We start from the raw sequence: 17,934 nt of genomic DNA, 5'->3' as shown, positions 1-17,934 counted from the left end.
CAGCATAAGTTGCCAGGGTAACTGAGTTTGAACCTTTTTAAGTTTGATTAATGAAACCGAATCTACCAAAAATAAGCCTGACTAACCAAAATAAGCCTTGCTTATACTCTAATCTTGGTTTATGGAACAGCCCCCAGGTGGATGGTTACTCAAGAATTCACTTTACTGGGCCTGGGACAGACAGAACTGGGACAAACACGACCAAAAGCTGGTTAGCGTACAGTGCATCACGTTGCTTAAGATGCCAGCAGCGAGAGATATGAGACTCTGCTCATATACATTTTTACAAAGTGATCGTGAACATATAGTGGAATAAAACTCAGAATAAAACATACATTAAAGAAAATATAAATCACTGTCTCTGTTCTCATTTCTCTTATCACTTCACATAAATACAGAGAAACTATAAACTTAAGTAACCATCATTTTACATATTTTTGTATAAATGAAATACTGAAAGTGAAGAACGCTGACCTAAAATGGCGCAGTTACACAGTTCAGCACGTGTGTGCACATAGCACGTGTGTTAATGCTAACACTAAATTTAGCTAACATATTTTTACACAGAACATGACAAATCTGAATAAAACATAGCTGGGACAAACACGACCAAAAGCTGGTTAGCGTACAGTGCATCACGTTGCTTAAGATGTCTTAAATGAAAATAAACAGAGAATCGGAGTTCACATGCAGGTTAACACACACACTCTCCATTTTATCATCGCAATTCGCAAATAACACATTTGACTCGACTGACAGAACTAGTAACTGACAGTCAAATGAAGTAAACTTGTGTGTAATATAAAAGTCCTACCTTTGCACTTGAAAACTATCTAAACTCAGTTTATATGAAGCACCGCTTATTAGCGACTTACCAGCAGCGAGAGCTAGCTATAGCTATGTTTCCATCCACACGTTTTTATCCGCATTAAGTGATATCGAATGAAAAATGCCTTATGGAAACAGTAAAATTCGATTGAATTTCATGAATATCGACTCAAATGAAATACGATCGGTCTCATCGGATTTTATCTTGATCGATAAACGGCTTATGCGATAAACGCGGATGGAAACGGTATTATGGTGCGATCCATTTTGCCTAGTAAAACTTTGTTCGCAAATGTTGGCTTGAATGTTGTGCAATTCGGTGAGAAATTGAATGGAAACACCTTAACATGTCTCAAATCAATTCGATATACCAATTTGATCGCAAAACAGCATGTGACGTCATTACGCACAGGTTTTTATCCGCTTTAAAGCCATTTGATGGAAACACACTTTCACCAGCTTTATTCGCATGAGGTTTTTTACCGAACTTCAGATAATTCGATTGACAAGTGGATGGAAACATGGCTATATGAGACTCTGCTGGTGGTGACGACGTAGCTCCGCCCGCAATATCACGCACACAAATACGAGTGACGCAACAGCCAATGTCGAGTTTTCCCAATTAATGCATGAATTTAACAGCGTTATTTAAACTCTGCTACATATATGTATTTTTTTCATACATTTTATTTTCTGCCAGTTAAACATGCTGCAATAAAAGAAAAATAGCACACTTCTCAACAAGCTGCATGTCATGTGCCTCCACAGTCGTGTGGTAAATCAGAAGAAACCAGCACAAGTCTATTTGTGTGGATTGCTAAAGTAAACCGTATTGGTGTAACATTAATATTTCACTTTCAAATTGTTATATAAAACCATCTAGATAAGATATAATCCCTGTTTATCGTCCAGTGTAACCTTTGATTTGTCCTATGATGTTGGTGTTATAAATGTAAAGTTGGTTCTAATCATTTTGAAGCAGTGTTAATATTTGACATTTTGATTGTGTTGGCAATAGGAACACAGTGTAATAGATAAAAACTTTTCTGAGTTATCCAGCAGTGCAGAGTGTGAAATATTCATTGTTTTCATGTATCTTTACAGAAGTCATATTTGAGTTAAAGGCTATCTTTGAGAGATTTTTAATATAAATATGCATTACAAATACAAGCCTAAAATGCAACACTCAATGTTATACAATGTAATAGGATTCCTTGCTCAATCTTTCTACCAAAGGGTCCATGGCCTAAAAAAGGGTAAAGACTCCTGATATTGATAAGGTATAAACTAAGAAAAAAGTAATATATATTTAAAACTGTAGTTTTTTTTTTTTTTTTTTTTTGAAATGCAGTAATTGTTGGTTACACTCTGATTTGGGATGTTAGCTTTTACTGTTGTATTGGTCTATATAAACTATTGCATGAGAAGGTGTGGTGGTACAAACTCAAAACAAGGCCAGTAACAAAATCTGAGTTCAAGACATCTCAAATATCCTTAAATAAACTTGTAACATCAACTTCTTTCCAGAAGATCACTCCCACAGCACTCCTCATTATTGGCCTTTATGAAGCACCTTTGATACTTGATTACACCAGAGAACAACTGTTTATGGCACACAATAAGGAACAGCTCAGAGGGAGAAATTACACAAGGAATATTCATTCTCTTCCCTCAAAGACTTCATAATACAGGCGGCACTGACAGTGAATTATGGAAAAGATGGATTTATTCTACATTTTATTTATTTTAGCCTGTCTTCATGTCCACAATGTAAGGAGTAATATTGGTAAGTCAGAATTCATTCATAACCGGCGGAAGTTCAAATGTTTGGATGGGAGGCAGAACTTTGCTGACATGATGACGCTGTTGTTTATCAAAAAATAAATCTGACAATGTACATCAAGATTTTAATATCTACCTACCTGTTGTTTAAAAACATGTTTTACAGGACAAAGGTTTTTTAATGAAGTAAAATGCTCGTCAGGATTTAGTGTTGATCTGTTTACATTTCCTATATTTAATATACACTGTATATTAAATATATTTTACCGTAAAATATAGAACTATATTTTAGTACACACTGTTCAGCTCACTCTCATTCTACATTCTTTAAATTGCTGCAATCTCGACAAATAATTGATGTACATAAAGAGAAGATTTGAGGATGGCAGTTGAGCCATGTCACTAAACCATTTCAGCAAAATTTCAGCATTTCAGAACAATTTTTAACTGAATGCTTAATTTGTCTTATGTTGTCTTTTATCCGTTTATTAAGTGAAACCAGTGACCGTCTCAAACACAGAGGTATGTTTAATTACACAATAGCATAATCCAATCATTCAATAAAACATAAATCATTATAAAAAAAAAAAATTATTTAGCAAATAAACTTTCATTATAAAGTCATTTGTGCATTTCAGATAAAAAATACCCGGGAGTTAGAAGTTCAGAATGTCAATGACAATCCTCCGATCTTCCAGAGTAAAACATACAGTGCCACAGTGTCAGAGGTGTGTGTAATGTCACATCTTTAAACAGCAGAAGTGTGTTTAGTCACTCAGAGACTTACATCTCTTTGTAAACTGTCTTTTGCTCCAGGCGACAGCTGTGGGTTCAGATGTGCTCAGGGTTATAGCGGAAGATGCAGATGTTTCTCCAGAAAACAACAAAATTATATATTCTATACTGGTGAGTCTAAACTGAGTCTAATGTAGTAATTGATGTATAACTAACATAATAGGCTTTCACAAAACTGAATTACTGGTGACCGTGACATGTTCCAGGAAATACATTTAACTTGGACTGGAATTTGCTACTTGCTATTGCAAAAAAGCAACGGAAAAGACATGTTAATTGCTTAACAGTATGCACCCCTATATACAGTGGAAAACTGTAATAGCTCTCACGGGACATTTCATGTAATTTTTACAGTAAAATACTGTTAAATGTATGGATTTTGGAAGTACACTTTAAAAAAAAAAAACCTTACCGTTGCATTTATCGTACCTTACCGTAAAAAAATACGGTAGCAATTTTTATGTTTTACATCAAATTTACGGTAAAAACTGGCAGCTGTGGTTGCCAGTACTTTACTGTAAAAGAATACGGTAGAAATATTTATGTTTTACAGCATTGAACTAAAGTTTACGGTAAAAAACTGGCAGCTGGTTGCAAGCGATTTACTGTAAAAAATATGGTAGTAATATTTTAGGTTTTGAAAAACAGTCTCTACCAGTTGATCTACGAACGAACGCCGATCCAAGCCTACTGTTCGCGCTCACCTTATCACAACTTATAGCTCGTTCACATCTCACCAGCGCACTTGGATCGGCGTTCGTAGATCAACTGGTAGAGACTGTTTTTCAAAGATGGCTCCTGTCTGTATACGCGAAGTTGACTGTATGTTTAAAATATCTTCTTATTAAACTGTCTGGACACTGACAAAGTTCTCAATGCTTCGGTTTGAAGGTAGGGACCCTCATTATGCTACCGTGTTAGTGTGGGGCTATTTTGAGCCTTGTTAGTGGTATTAACAAGCGATTTTTATTTGTCATTACACTATGCCCAATATACTACCGTTATACTAGCTTTATAGGCTAAACTGTTTTTAGAGATAAAACTATTTACATTCGATAATCATGAAAACAAATCTCAGATAACGGTTGACTAGGTAACAATGTGTAATTAGACCAAAGGTTCATTTTGCGCCGGAGTTCTCCTTTAATATTTCAGGTTTTATGGCATTGAACTTCAGTTTATGGTATATACTATATATACAGTAGATACAGTAGTTCAAACCTTTTTTGCACACAACGTTTTTAAAATTCTTCAGATTATTCTGAATTAAATTCAGATTCACAACACTGATTGATCACATGCTGTAGAAGCATAGGGCTACTACCATCAATAATGTAAAATTAATGACCCATATAATGAAAGATAAGACTCTATATGAGCTCAGTGAATCAGTCCATTACATGATGATTATGTCATTATCAAGCAACATCACCTGTCTCTTCTTCTCTCTGATTTTCTTGCCATAACCAACGTGTCTTACAAACATAGTTACAGCAGCCAGAGATATACTAATGTTACTAGTCAAGGGTCAAGAGCCCAACTAAAGAAAACACTGATCACCATCATGGTAACTTCAAATGAAACAATAAACCATCAACATCTAAACCTCTGTTAATTCTCAAACATAACTGTAGACGTCTGACAGAAATTAAGTAAATCTGATTAGTAAGTGAGGCTGGTAATGCTGTTTGTGGAGTTGTTTAATCCTCCTCTGCTGAGATCTTCAGAGATTTAATGTTTTTTCTCTTCAGTTGATCTAAGGCTGTGGCCGAAATCAGTTGCAGTTTTTGTGTTTCTGCTCGTTGCTTCTCTTTTTTCTGTTCTTGTTGTTTCTTGTCCAGAATTCCCTACGTGAGACTTCACATTTGATGTGATTTCATTTAAATAATTATGTTTCTTCTTAGTTTTTGTTATCAGTTATATACATTTGGGGTTTATATTACATTATATATTGTTTAATGAATATTAATGGCATTATTTTGGAGTCATGTGTGTGTCACCCTGATGTTTTGTATTTGTGTGTATGGCTTGATGGTGATGAACTTTGAATCATCATGTGGTTTTCTTTTATTACCGCCTGTATTATTATGGTGGTTATCAGAATATTACAAAGATATAAAACAGAATTTATTACTTTAGTGAAATTGAATTATAACATATCGGTTCATGAAATATAAGGGTTGTCCCTTGAAAACTAAAAGGTTACTACTGTTTTTTTTATGGTAAAGTACTGGGAACCACAGTTGATGTATTTTACCACACATTTAAGTCCTGCTGATGTTTTTTTTTTTTTTTTTTTTTGCCGTAATTGTAAGTCTAAAGTAAGGTTTCTACCATATTTTTTTAACGGTAAAATACTGGCAACCAAGCTGACGTTTTTTTTACAGTATATTTCACAGTTTTTTTTACATTGTGTTTTTTTTTCTTGCCCGTAATTTTAAGTCCCGTATAAAACATAAAAGGTTGCAACCATATTTTTCACGGTAAAATATTGGCAACCACAGCTGCCGTTTTTTTACCGTAAATTCAAAAAGTTTTTTTTACAGTGTGGACAAAATGAGTGAGTGCACAATTAATCAATATTTTTGGTCCAATTTTCACAAAAGAGAAAAACAAAATTTAAGACATTTCAATATTGTTAGGTATGGACAGATGCAGCTGCAGATAAGGCAGCTTTATTAAGCCAAACAGTACAAAATCCAACAGGCATAATTCAGAACAGGCAGAGGTCAGGCGATCAACAAACAATATAACACAGTAGAGGCAAAGAACAATATCTCCAAAGAGATACCAGTATAAAATCAAAAAAGCAAGAGAATACAGATCACAAAAATACAACATCACAACAACATGGAATGAGCGTATACTTCACAAAGAGTGTGAAGATGTGAGTCTCTTTATATAGGGTATTTGAGTATGTGTGTGAATTGATATCAAGTGTGTGATCTGAATTTGAGTGTAATAATGTTTGGTTTGTGTTTTCTTATTTAAATTACATACCCCTGACAGCCTCCAGCACCAGATGAACTTGAAGTGAGAAGTGACGGATACATCCGTTTGACACAACCTCTGAACTACGACAATGCTCAACAGCACATCTTCACCGTGCAAGCTAAAGTAAAGACAAACTCTCTGACATCCTAACCTACATTTTACTAACTATTGTTCTTAAGGAATAATTTGCCCAAGAGTAATAATTATGTCGTCATTTACTCACCCACATGTTGTTCCAAACCTGTACACACTCAGAAAATAAAGCGGGGCGGTACCCTTTCAAAAGATACACCTTTGACCTTTTTTACTCCTAAAGTTTGCATATTACTACCTTGAAGATACATAATACCTGTTGAAAGGGTGCCACTCCATTGCCCTTTTTTTCCGAGAGTGTAGGACTGACTTTCTTCTGTGGAAAACTAAAGCAGATGTTTAGTATGATTGTCCAAACTGCTTTTTCCCATACAATGAAATATACATTTTTGGATGAACTATAATTTAAAGGTAGATAGTAATACAAACCCTATGTTTATTTGCAGGATATAGGAGATCTCAGTGACACCACAACAGTTACAATAACAGTTGAAGATTTTGACAATCTAAACCCTTATTTTGATCACAGTCTCTACAAGGCATCCATTAAGGAAAATCAGGTAAATGACGTCATGATCGACATTTAAACGCATGTCTGACCAAACAAATGAAACCCTCCATGTCTTTTCTGTCCATGCACAGGTAGGACAGTTTTCAAACGTCACTCCTGAGGCCATAAAAGCTCAAGATGGCGACACGGGCATCAACGAGCCTGTAGTTTACAGCATAAAATCAGGTGCTATTAACAGAAGATTTCTAGGTTACACAAGTACTGAGTAATATTGAGTAACTACATGTACTTACTATAGGGTTAGGGTAGGATTATGGATTGGTTTAGGGTTAGTTGTATGTAATTATGCCTAATTTACTGTTATTACTATGGTAAGTACATGTAACAAGGACACTAAAATAAAGTGGTACCGATTTACTCGTTTTTTGATAGGCAGTCACGACTTGTTAGATCAGGCATTCTGCAGACTTTAAATCAGACATGAAAATAAAGTGTTGTAAGATTACATTTATTTGAATGAATTAGAGAGAGAGAGAGATGTGTGTGTGAATTACCTGCGTCAGTGCAGCATCTCTCTACTATTAAGGAAGCTGTGAGTTTAATTACATCAAAAACAGCAATGTTACCACCTTCTTGCTGAGTAATGCATAGCGATTCAGTAGCAAAGCCATTTTATTAATAAAAGTCGCGGGCAGCTTTGACAGCCCGATCTCACGGCAATTCGTACGAATTTTACTAGGTGGCTAATTCGTACTAATTCATACGACCTCACTCGTACAAATTCATACAATTTTTGCTAATTCGTACATATTTTACGAGTTACCAAATTCGTATGAATTCGTACGAATGACCTACCCCTGACCCTGCCCCTAAACCTACCCATAACGTGGGTTTAGACAAATCGTACAAATTCTTTCGAGTGAGGTCGTATGAATTAGTACGAATTAGCCACCTTTTAATCACTCGTACGAATTCGTACGAATTGGTCGTGAGATAGCGTTGGCTTTGACAAGTTTCTGTGCTCCTGAATGTTTCTGTGTGTGCACAGCATGATCTCCAATCTCTGTGTGCAAGTGATGTGTGTGATTCTGATTCAAGTTTCTGATAATAAAACGGCAAATATCCACATTTCTGTTCCAGTCCTTCCAAATGAATATCAGAGCAACTTTGACATTGATAGAAAAAGTGGAGTCATCTCTGTGAAAACAGCACTAGACAGAGAGGAAATCGACCAGATAACTGTTCACATTCAGGTATCAGACGTTTCTGAAGACATTCATGAATCTGAAGAATTTCAGTATTTTGATAATATTTTCTAATCAGTGTTTCCTTTTGTAAATAGGCAACTCAGCAGTATGATGCCAGTAAGACTGCTAACGCTGTGGTGTCCGTCACCATTGAGGATGTGGATGACAAACCTCCAAAATTTGACCAGGATGAGTACACCGTATCTATTCTGGAAAATTCACCACAGTATCAGTTGGTTCTTCAGATTACAGTCACTGATCTAGACATGGTACTGTACTGTTGTTCCTGAAATGGTGACTAAAATGGTGAAACTCATGAAAACTAGGGGTGGAACGGATCGCAGTTGATTCGTGATCCGTACGGACCAGGCCCCACGGTTCGGCACGCGTGTGATTTGCAGATTAACTGCCAAATTGAACCATCATAGAGTGAAAGTTTATAATTTGGACAGCCAATTTACACATTCAAACAATTTTAAACGCAGAAGAAGAGGCGAAAATCGGGACTCACAGTTGCACACAGTTGAAGTGCACGCACAGAGAGAGAGAGGGACGCATTTCAGATAGCGTTAGAATCATAGATATCCATAATAAAGGCTAGATGTCTCGTCTGCGCTGCTGGCAAATGGAGGTCGACGTCTGCACCTGGCGGCCATCTTGTCACAGGCAGCTCGCTCACTCGTAACATTGTTTTAAATAACCATAACTTGCTCAATTTTCTACCGATTTTCAAACGGTTTGGTTTGTTATAAACGTCAGAGATGTAGTTATGATACTGCAAACGTATGAATAATAAGTGTATAAATAAATAATCATCCAGAATTATAGCCACGTTAATAACGTTTGTAAGAAACCAAACCGTTTGTAAATCCGTCAAGATTTCAACGAGATAAGAGTATCTGTGATCGTGCTGATCACTCATCTTACATCAGGTACCACAGAGCCCGCCAGAAAGCTTGCCTGTGACAAGATGGCCGCCGGTGATGATGATCCTTGCCCTTAAACGGACACATAAAAAGAAAATTATGTCAAAATACCCGTCTAAATGCCCGTCTCGCCACGGATTCTCTCGTTTATGTCGTAAGTGAATAGTTGAGAAAGAAGACGGATGTTTGTCAGTATTTTGTTCAGTGCAGTCGGTCTTAAAGTGACAGACAGCACACACCTAATAGGCTATTCCTACTGCTGTATGTGTCATTAATATTAATAAAACAACAAAATACAACTTTAACAAAGATGGAACTATATTTAATTTCTATAGTGCACAAATAGTGTTATTTTACATTTAGGCCTAATTATTAATTTCTGTACCTGAATATACTGTAAGACTTTTGTAACTCTGTTATTTATTAGGTATTCATCTCTGCTTGTAATTTGTATATTTGTCTTTATTTTATTACTGACTGTTCACTTGTTTTAAATATTGTGTGAACTTTATCAGTTAGGCTAGTAGTTTTTGATGTAGTAGCTCAGAGGTTTTTTAAAGTCTAAGACAGTGACTTACCCAATGGCACCCAAACACCGTCAATGATCTGAACCGTGAATTTTGTGATCTGTTCCACCACTAACGAAATCTGTCAAGAAATGTCTGGTTATATTTGACATTTTTATTGAAATGTGAAGTTTAGAAATGCAAGTAGACAAGACATAACACTTAAATCTCTTTTCTAACTCTCCAAGTCTTCAACCTTAAAACTGTTATAAACTAAGTTTTTGTCAAGTCAACATTCCAAGTTTTTATGTACTTAGCTTTTCTAGTTTTCTCTCCGATCAGGGTGGGTTCTCTAAAGGCCACTTTATCATGGTTAGCGATACCTTCGTTATCAACAATCAAGGAGTAATATCACTCCGGGGCGATGCTTCCTTGGATAGAGAAACTGTAGACAATTACATCCTACAGGTACAAAGCAATCACATTAATTTCTTAAATCCAACTAGTTACAAAATGTTCAGGATGACTATTCACTCTGAATGGGATGCTTGCATTGTCTTTCTCAGGTTGTAGCTGTAGACCAGCCTGTCGATGGTTTAAGCTCCACAGCTCAGGTCATCATCACTGTTCTGGACGTCAACGACAACAACCCACAATTCCTTCCTCTCCCAGAGCCCATTGAGATTCAGGAAGGTGCGTACACACCCTCATCACCTGGAGAGGTGTGCAAAATCTCAGCCACAGACGCTGACATTGGAGACAACGGTCGTGTCACCATCACTACTTCCTCACACAGTGAATTCTTCAGCTTCAGAGAGGTGAGGACATAAACCTATTGACATGACAATGTATTGTTAGATGTTCAGATCTTCCTTAATTTTCTAAACATCTATTCCTTTATTTCATTCCTTCAGGATGGGACTCTACTAGCTATCGAGGAGCTGGATCGAGAGACACAGGATGTGTATGATGTGGTCATTGTTGCTATGGATCATGGGATGCCACAGGGAAATGTAATTTGTAATGCGACTGTGTACTTCAATGCAGTTTTTAGTCTCTTCATGGACTGCAAGTGGATATTGCAAATGTAGAAAAAAAAGTCACTGAACTATCAAAGAACTTTCTCGAAATGCAAGCTCCAATCTGTTCATTAGGCTTTATATACGGTAGTCAGAGTGTAAATATCTGCCAGGATACAAATTGTGACAAATTACAAATGACAAAAAATACAAATTCAAAGCTCTGGATATCTGATACTAAAGCTAAACTCTACAGGAAAGTGGATCTCAAGGCCAGAGTTGAGAACCCCTGCTACAAAGGTTACAAATGACACATATAGCAAACCAGAGGCAGAATTATTTATTTATTTTGCTCTGTAGATCCAACAGTGTTGATATTCAAAGCTCTTGATACCTGATACTAGTACAATCCTTAATTTAGATACTAGACATTGCAAATATGAACTTTTGGTCTGCACTACAAAGGGTTGCTTGGGTTCATTTTCTGCAGAACATCACCACAGTGAGGGTCAGTATCACAGACGTCAATGACAACGCTCCAGTTTTCAGCTCTGACACCTACAGCAAAAGCATTCTGGTTAAAGACGCCAAGGTTGGAGAGGTGCTGCTGACGCTCTCGGCCACAGATAAAGATGCTGGAAACAACGCGCTAATTAGTTACAGGTAAGCTTAAGACTAAACTCCCATTTCTTTAGGATCAATAATATGAAGGATAAACCATGAACACACTTACATAGATCACTACTTTAAGACAGATGCATGAATGTTGTCTTTCTGTAGTTTCTCTGAAGGCTCCTCAATAGTCGCATTGGATGCTGACACAGGAGACATCACTTTGACCTCTGACCTTAGCGAGGTCACAGAAGACACGCTGCTAAACCTCACTGCTATAGCGACAGATCATGGAACACCACCAGAATCTGATGAAGGTTTGGGCTTAGTTTGCGTAATTCCTTTAGTGAATCTGGCGTTAAAACAATGCAGATAATGTGGGCAATTCTTATTGGGAGCCATTAATTCCCCCTTCAGTATTCAAATCTTATCTGATAAACAAGTCAAGATTAACATCTTTCTTCTCTCTGTAGCCGAAGTCTTGATCTACTTCAAAATTGCTCCTTTCACTGAGAGTGTGAGTTTTGAAAGCTCCTCCTACAAGTTCACAATAAAGGAGAATGAACCTGAGACCTCAATAGTGGGCAAGGTCAAGTCATTAACAGGAAGTCCACTGGCTACAGTCAGCTATAACATGAAGTCACACAAGCATGTCTTCTCTGTGGATGGTGAGGGAACCATAAAAGCTCTGAGACCGCTGGACAAGGAGGAAGAGGAGTGGTACATCCTCACAGTAGAAGCCATAGACTCCAGAACTCCTCCAAACACTGCAGAGACAACGGTACTATCCTTACTTAAAATTAAGGCCAGAAACAAACTCTACACAAGTACACAATTTACATTAATACATATACATATATATATCAGAATGCAATGACACAAGCTTGTGCAGCTACAGGTGTTAGAAGTGTTTGCATTCCCATACTTAGAATAGAGTATGTTTCTGGCCTAAGTCTTACTTTTCAAGCACATCAAAGTCAAAGTTTCTCTTCTTAAAAGAAAGCTGCCACAGGGCTCATTTATATTTGACTTTCCTTCTCTCACAATCTTCAGGTCAGCATTCAGGTTGAGAACGTGAATGAAGGTCCTGTGTTTGACGCTGAAATATATGAAGCAGAGATTTTCAGTATCTCTCCATACAAATTCCCTATAGTGAAGGTCCAGGTGAGTGTGGCTAGGCATAGACATCAGATATAAATGCAGTGGATGTACTCAGATCTATTTTATAATTAGTGGTGTTCGCGAAGGCAAACATTACTGTTACAATTGTTACTGTTTTGTCTCCTGACATATACAATTTGATGTCTGAAATGTTTTCCCCAAAGCAGCTCTTAGAAAAAAGGTTCAGTGAGGTTTTATTTAGAACCCTAAAATTCCTTACTCAATTTTAAAGAACCCTTCATATTTAAGGAGAAATACTTTCATGTTTAACAGGTTATTAAAAAAATTCTGTTGATAACTTATGTTTATGAGCTGCTTACTTTAAAAAATATAATTAATATTAAAAACTAAATCCATAAAATGATCCCCTGATGGGATCCCCTAAATGGTTTGAATGAAGTGCCTGACTTTTTTTTTTTTACATTTGATTTCATGATTTTATTGTAGTTAAACTGGTTGAAATGTGTTGGTGTGTTCCTCAGGCATTGGACCCTGATGTGGGCGAGAGCTCAGAACTGCAATATTCCCTGCTGGAGTCCACAACTCTGCTGGATGTGGAGGCAAGTACTGGTCAGGTCTACGTACTGGATGCATCCACATTTGGAGGCAATCTGTTCACCTTTCAGGTTAAAGCCACTGATAAACATGGGCTGTTCATGACTACAACACTACAGGTGAGCAGAAACAGAGAGAAAAAAGAGAAAGCTTTTGTAAGTTCAAATGACCAATGGCATTTTGATTGAGACCTTTACAAAGACGGGCTTCTTGTGTTTGCCACATGCAGATCGAAGTAAAACAAAGTTTTGACAGCATCGCAGTCATTTCCCTAAACCGGCCCATATACATAGTGGAGAAGAATATACCAGAGATGGAAGAGTGAGTAATCTATGTTTGTTATTGAAACTTGCACGTGTTATTAAGACAGAATAAGAGCATTTCCATTTGTGAAGTGTTAATGTGCTTTGAGCTAAGAGTGTAAATGGAAACATGTTTAAGAAATAATTCAGCCACAAATAAATTTAAAAATGAATTATTTTACTCACCTCATGGCATTCCTAATCTGTGTGTTCTGCTATGTTTTCACTGAAACACAAAAGAAAATGTTCATACAGCTCTTTTCCATACAATGTCATACAGTAAAGACCATTTCAAATAAGACAAAATAATTGTTTTTTTTCTGTTTTACAAATTGGACTGAATTGGTACTTCTCACCTGCTCTTATTGTTCTATAAACCATCTGATAGTGTGTTTTTTCCTCAGTTCCATGGGGAAAGTTTTAGGCTGGACTGTGAAAATCCTCAGTGTGAGAGCTGAGGATGGGAATGAGAAGCGCACCATTCTTAGAGAATCTACTGCCAAGACTTACGTCAGTTTCATCGCCATGGACTCCAGTGGTGCGCTCATCCAAGCCACGGTGGTCAAAGAGTAAGTTGAACTAATATCAGTTTATTCAGACTAATCTGTAAAAAGATTATGTGGAAATGTTTAATAGCTGATAGCCTTGTGGTCAGTGCTCCGATTCGTTTTAAAACTGATCTGAGATCTGATCATCTGAATACATTAATTTTCATTTTAACTTGTCTTTGACTGATCACGAGGCTCCTATCACATCCTGAAATGTTAACCTAATGTTTTTGAGTAATTTATCAAACTTCCCTGAGCTTCCTCTCAAACCAAAAACAGGAGAAAAGGGTTAGGGTAACAGAGGTAATTGTCTATATACCTGAGACCGTCGCATACACCCGTACACAATCAAAGATACTTTGGTGTAGCCCCCTGTGGTTTTGTATACACTTAAATTTAAAGTAACGTTTACTTCAGGCAGAGGTATGGCCACTACTACAGATATAAGTCGACCAACATTACTTCTCTTATAATAGTTTTGGATTGGCTATGCCATGGTTTCCCATGTACACTTATCTAAAGTAACATTAAATTAAAACAGAGGTAAGACACACCCAAATTTAGGTTGGTCAAGCAGCATTTTGCTAGCCTGACGTCGTCATACTCAGATTCTAGTCAGAATGTGAGTGATACTGCTCCATTGGGCTGTGATTATGGGTCGTGTTTCAATTGAACCAGGAAAGAAAATGCCTCTGCACTCAATTGGATAGACCGAAACCCGTAGGAAGGACCGCAAAACATTTTTCCGATCGACAAATGCATTGATCACGGTTCTCCGTTCCTCTTTTAAAATGAATGCGCTGTCTACATCTTCTATAACAGACGCGATGGCTGAATCTACACATCTAAATTCTCCAGCGGCAGCCATTCTTTGTTGAAAACGAATTCAACCCAAGCGCTCTTTGGTGATGTGGATGATTACGTTACGGTTGATCATCTGATTTTGCGGTAACATACGAATCCGTTTAATCTACTTGGGAAAACAATTTCAGAGCAAATCAGAATGTTTACAATTTTATTATGTCAGGTAAATGTATCATGCCAATTTCATAATCAGTTCAAAGATAATCAATACAATAACATCAAAATGCTCAGAGATAAAGAGTAAAGATGTAGGCTAAACCCGACATTTAGAAAAATACATAATGCTGAAGTCTTTGAGGTCCTTCAACATTATGGGCTGATCTGAGTTACAGAATCGCGCCGAGCCTCTTATTGCATTTCTTTAAGTACTCAGACCGAGACATTTGCTAACAATGGGAATTTGCATTCAGAGTTTACACCTTTTGGGAGCAGAATGCCATTTGCCTGGAAGACACACCCTCCTCTGCGTGCAACTTATTTCTAAACTGTTAAAAACTTTATTACCTTTTAGTTTACTTCTTTGGGAATGAGACCTTTGTACCAGTCACACTGAGACATTTCAAAAGATACCAAACATGTATAGTGTTGTATGATACCGTAATTGTTCACATTAAACCATATAGATTTTTTGGGTGAATTTCAGGTGATCTCAGCACGATAGAGAGAGGGAACGGGGGAATGGGGGGTCAAGCGAAAGAGATGTAAATTAGGATGATGCTTAGGTGAGACTTGCGTCTCGAATGGTGATGCTAATTTCACAAGAGAGAGTTCAAATGTTAATTTCTAGAAAGGTCCTTTGTCTTCTCAGGGAGTGATCGTTCCTTACATATTTTCTTACATATGTAATTATAATAAGGATGAGAGTGTTATGGGCAGCATCTGAAATATCTTCACTCCCACAGGAAACTGAACAGTAAGAGCGAAGATTTAACATCTGAACTGCAGAAGGTTTTTGGACCTGGTTTGGTAATCAAAGTGGAGGACAGTTCTGGAGACTCTGGAGAATCCAGTCAAACCATCAAATACGCTCTCATCGCTGTCAGTGTTGTGCTGGCTGTAGTCAGTGTGACTTCAGTGGTGATGATTGTCTATCTTGTCAAGTAAGATATTACTGGCCATGTAACTGCAGTTTCATCTATCTATCTATCTATCTATCTATCTATCTATCTATCTATCTATCTATCTATCTATCTATCTATCTATCTATCTATCTATCTATCTATCTATCTATCTATCTATCTATCTATCTATCTATCTATCTATCTATCTATCTATCTATCTATCTATCTATCTATCTACCTATCTATCTATCTATCTATCTACATATCTATCTATCTAATATGTAGTGGGTGTGTGCGTGTGTAAGTGAGTGAGTGAGTGAGTGAGTGAGTGAGTGAGTGAGTGAGTGAGTGAGTGAGTGTGTGTGTGACAGAATAAACTATGCTGTGGTCAAATGATTTGAAAATAATTCCTAATTGAAAAATAAACTTGAGTCAGAATAGATTTTCTTTTATTTGATTGATTTAAATTGTCTGTTCTGTTTCACCTGGACTGCCAGTAGTAGGTACAGCTTTCCTAAAATGCCATAATGTGTTGTCTTTATAGTGATAAAATGTTTCATGTTGAACATTGCTTATGTTTTAGGGGTAATTTTTTCAAAGTGAAGCAAATTAATATGTTTGTTAAATTAGTTATAATACATCTTTTTGCTGCCTCAGGGAAGAGGGCACAGATGAAACTGAAACTGAAAGAAGACACAGTATTGACCACGTTGCTGACTTTAACACGTAAGTGCCAAAATATTGTTAAATATCTGATACAAATAGTTTGAAAAGATTGTTCTCAAATACAAAATATGCATCAGTTACAATGTTTTTATCTGCATTGATTTGTTCTGAGATGTTTGACTAAACATGTTTCTTCTTTTGTTAACAGAGACCAAGAACTAAGATAGGTAAAGCCCCCTGCTGTAACAACAAACTCATATAATTCATTAAGTATCTAAATTCTTATTTATAATTTTGTCCTATATGTATTCTGTTTTCTAGGATGAGGATAGTAACAGATCCTGACAGACAATCTGAGAATGGAAGTGATAATCGTGGAAACAGCATCTCTGCCCTCTGAAAACACCCTGATGGATCAAAGCTCCTCACTTCCTCTCAGTGGTGTACAAGACTTAGTGAAATGCCTTTTGTAGGCAGGCAGCATTTTTAAGGTTGACATGGACGAAAACACCATCGGGTGACAGAAATCAGGCTCTGGGCTTCAGCATTACAGGATTAACATCTCTGATCATGTGTCCTCAGTTCCAGGATCAGCCATCATGTGACTCATACAATGACAAACTCAAGTCACAACCAAGCGGCAAACTTCCGGTCTCTCTCTTGAATCCAACACGGAAGTGACTTAAACTGCAATTCATCGACTGGCCGCTAGAGACAGCTGTTAAGACACATGTAGCACTGTAGTAGAGCAAACAGGAGAGATGGTGCTGGATACGCCACAGTCATTGGATTGATTCCCAAGGAATACAAGAACTGCCAAATTTGTAAATGTAAATAAATGTATATTTTTTAAAATATAGCCTCTTTGTCTTTAATTCACATTTAGCATTTGGTAAAAAATAACAAACATTAAAAATGTTTAACATATTTTGTTACATTTCCAGATAAAATATCAAATAAAATAAAAACAAGATCCTACAATTACTTCTTTGAAGTGACCATCACATTTAAATTTTAATAATGGTCTCATAAAAGGGCCCTTAATGAAGGGTTTGGTTTGGAATTTTACTTCACATAACACACATTCACCAAATTGTCCAATTGTTATTTTTGCTGATGTATTCATGTGTATTGGGTTAAATGGTGGAAGAAAAGTTTGCAACATTTGTTTTATGAAAATGTGTCTTACACATTTCCTTTGGGAAGATTTCTTATGTGTCTCATAAAACTGTGAGTTAAGTCTATCTATATAAGAATAATTATGTAACAGTGATAAGATGACAATAAAGTAACTAATATGCATTTTTACACAGACCACAACTACTGTGATTGGTCAGGATGGAATCTGTGGTAGCTTTGTATTCACATTCAGAATTAATAGCCTGGAAGCTTTTAATGAAAGCAGTGAGACTGATAAAACACAAACACTTTGAGAAGACCACAACAATAGATGTTAATATTGAT

The 17,934-nt window shown here is 36.7% G+C and overlaps 1 protein-coding gene across 1 annotated transcript; it reads left to right on the top strand.

Moving 5' to 3' along the window:
* Nucleotides 1-2,466: 2,466 nt before the first annotated feature.
* LOC130082358 (cadherin EGF LAG seven-pass G-type receptor 1-like) lies at nucleotides 2,467-16,719 on the top strand. Its single transcript, XM_056247206.1, has 21 exons — nucleotides 2,467-2,614; nucleotides 3,104-3,132; nucleotides 3,249-3,338; nucleotides 3,427-3,516; nucleotides 6,415-6,522; nucleotides 6,939-7,052; nucleotides 7,135-7,228; nucleotides 8,144-8,256; nucleotides 8,346-8,519; nucleotides 10,025-10,150; nucleotides 10,249-10,500; nucleotides 10,597-10,695; nucleotides 11,192-11,364; nucleotides 11,482-11,630; nucleotides 11,787-12,094; nucleotides 12,367-12,477; nucleotides 12,957-13,148; nucleotides 13,259-13,350; nucleotides 13,736-13,900; nucleotides 15,646-15,843; nucleotides 16,462-16,719. Exons 1-21 carry the CDS (start codon nucleotides 2,539-2,541, stop codon nucleotides 16,532-16,534), a joined length of 2,826 nt encoding a protein of 941 aa, XP_056103181.1. The 5' UTR covers nucleotides 2,467-2,538; the 3' UTR covers nucleotides 16,535-16,719.
* Nucleotides 16,720-17,934: the final 1,215 nt, after the last annotated feature.

This window comes from Rhinichthys klamathensis, unplaced genomic scaffold (genome assembly GCF_029890125.1).
Source record: "Rhinichthys klamathensis goyatoka isolate OS25496 unplaced genomic scaffold, OSU_Roscu_1.1 h1tg000044l_1, whole genome shotgun sequence".
Classification (NCBI taxonomy): Eukaryota; Metazoa; Chordata; class Actinopteri; order Cypriniformes; family Leuciscidae; genus Rhinichthys; species Rhinichthys klamathensis.
This window is presented reverse-complemented; position numbering and strand designations above follow the sequence as displayed.

What these genes read in the sequence shown, in the direction of transcription:
- LOC130082358 (XM_056247206.1), top strand. Translation starts at nt 2,539, where the DNA reads ATGGAAAAGATGGATTTATTCTACATTTTATTTATTTTAGCCTGTCTT. An exon ending in CAATGTAAGGAGTAATATTG is followed by an intron (nt 2,615 to 3,103) that starts GTAAGTCAGAAT and finishes CCGTTTATTAAG; the next exon opens with TGAAACCAGTGACCGTCTCA. An exon ending in CAGTCACTGATCTAGACATG is followed by an intron (nt 8,520 to 10,024) that starts GTACTGTACTGT and finishes CTCTCCGATCAG; the next exon opens with GGTGGGTTCTCTAAAGGCCA.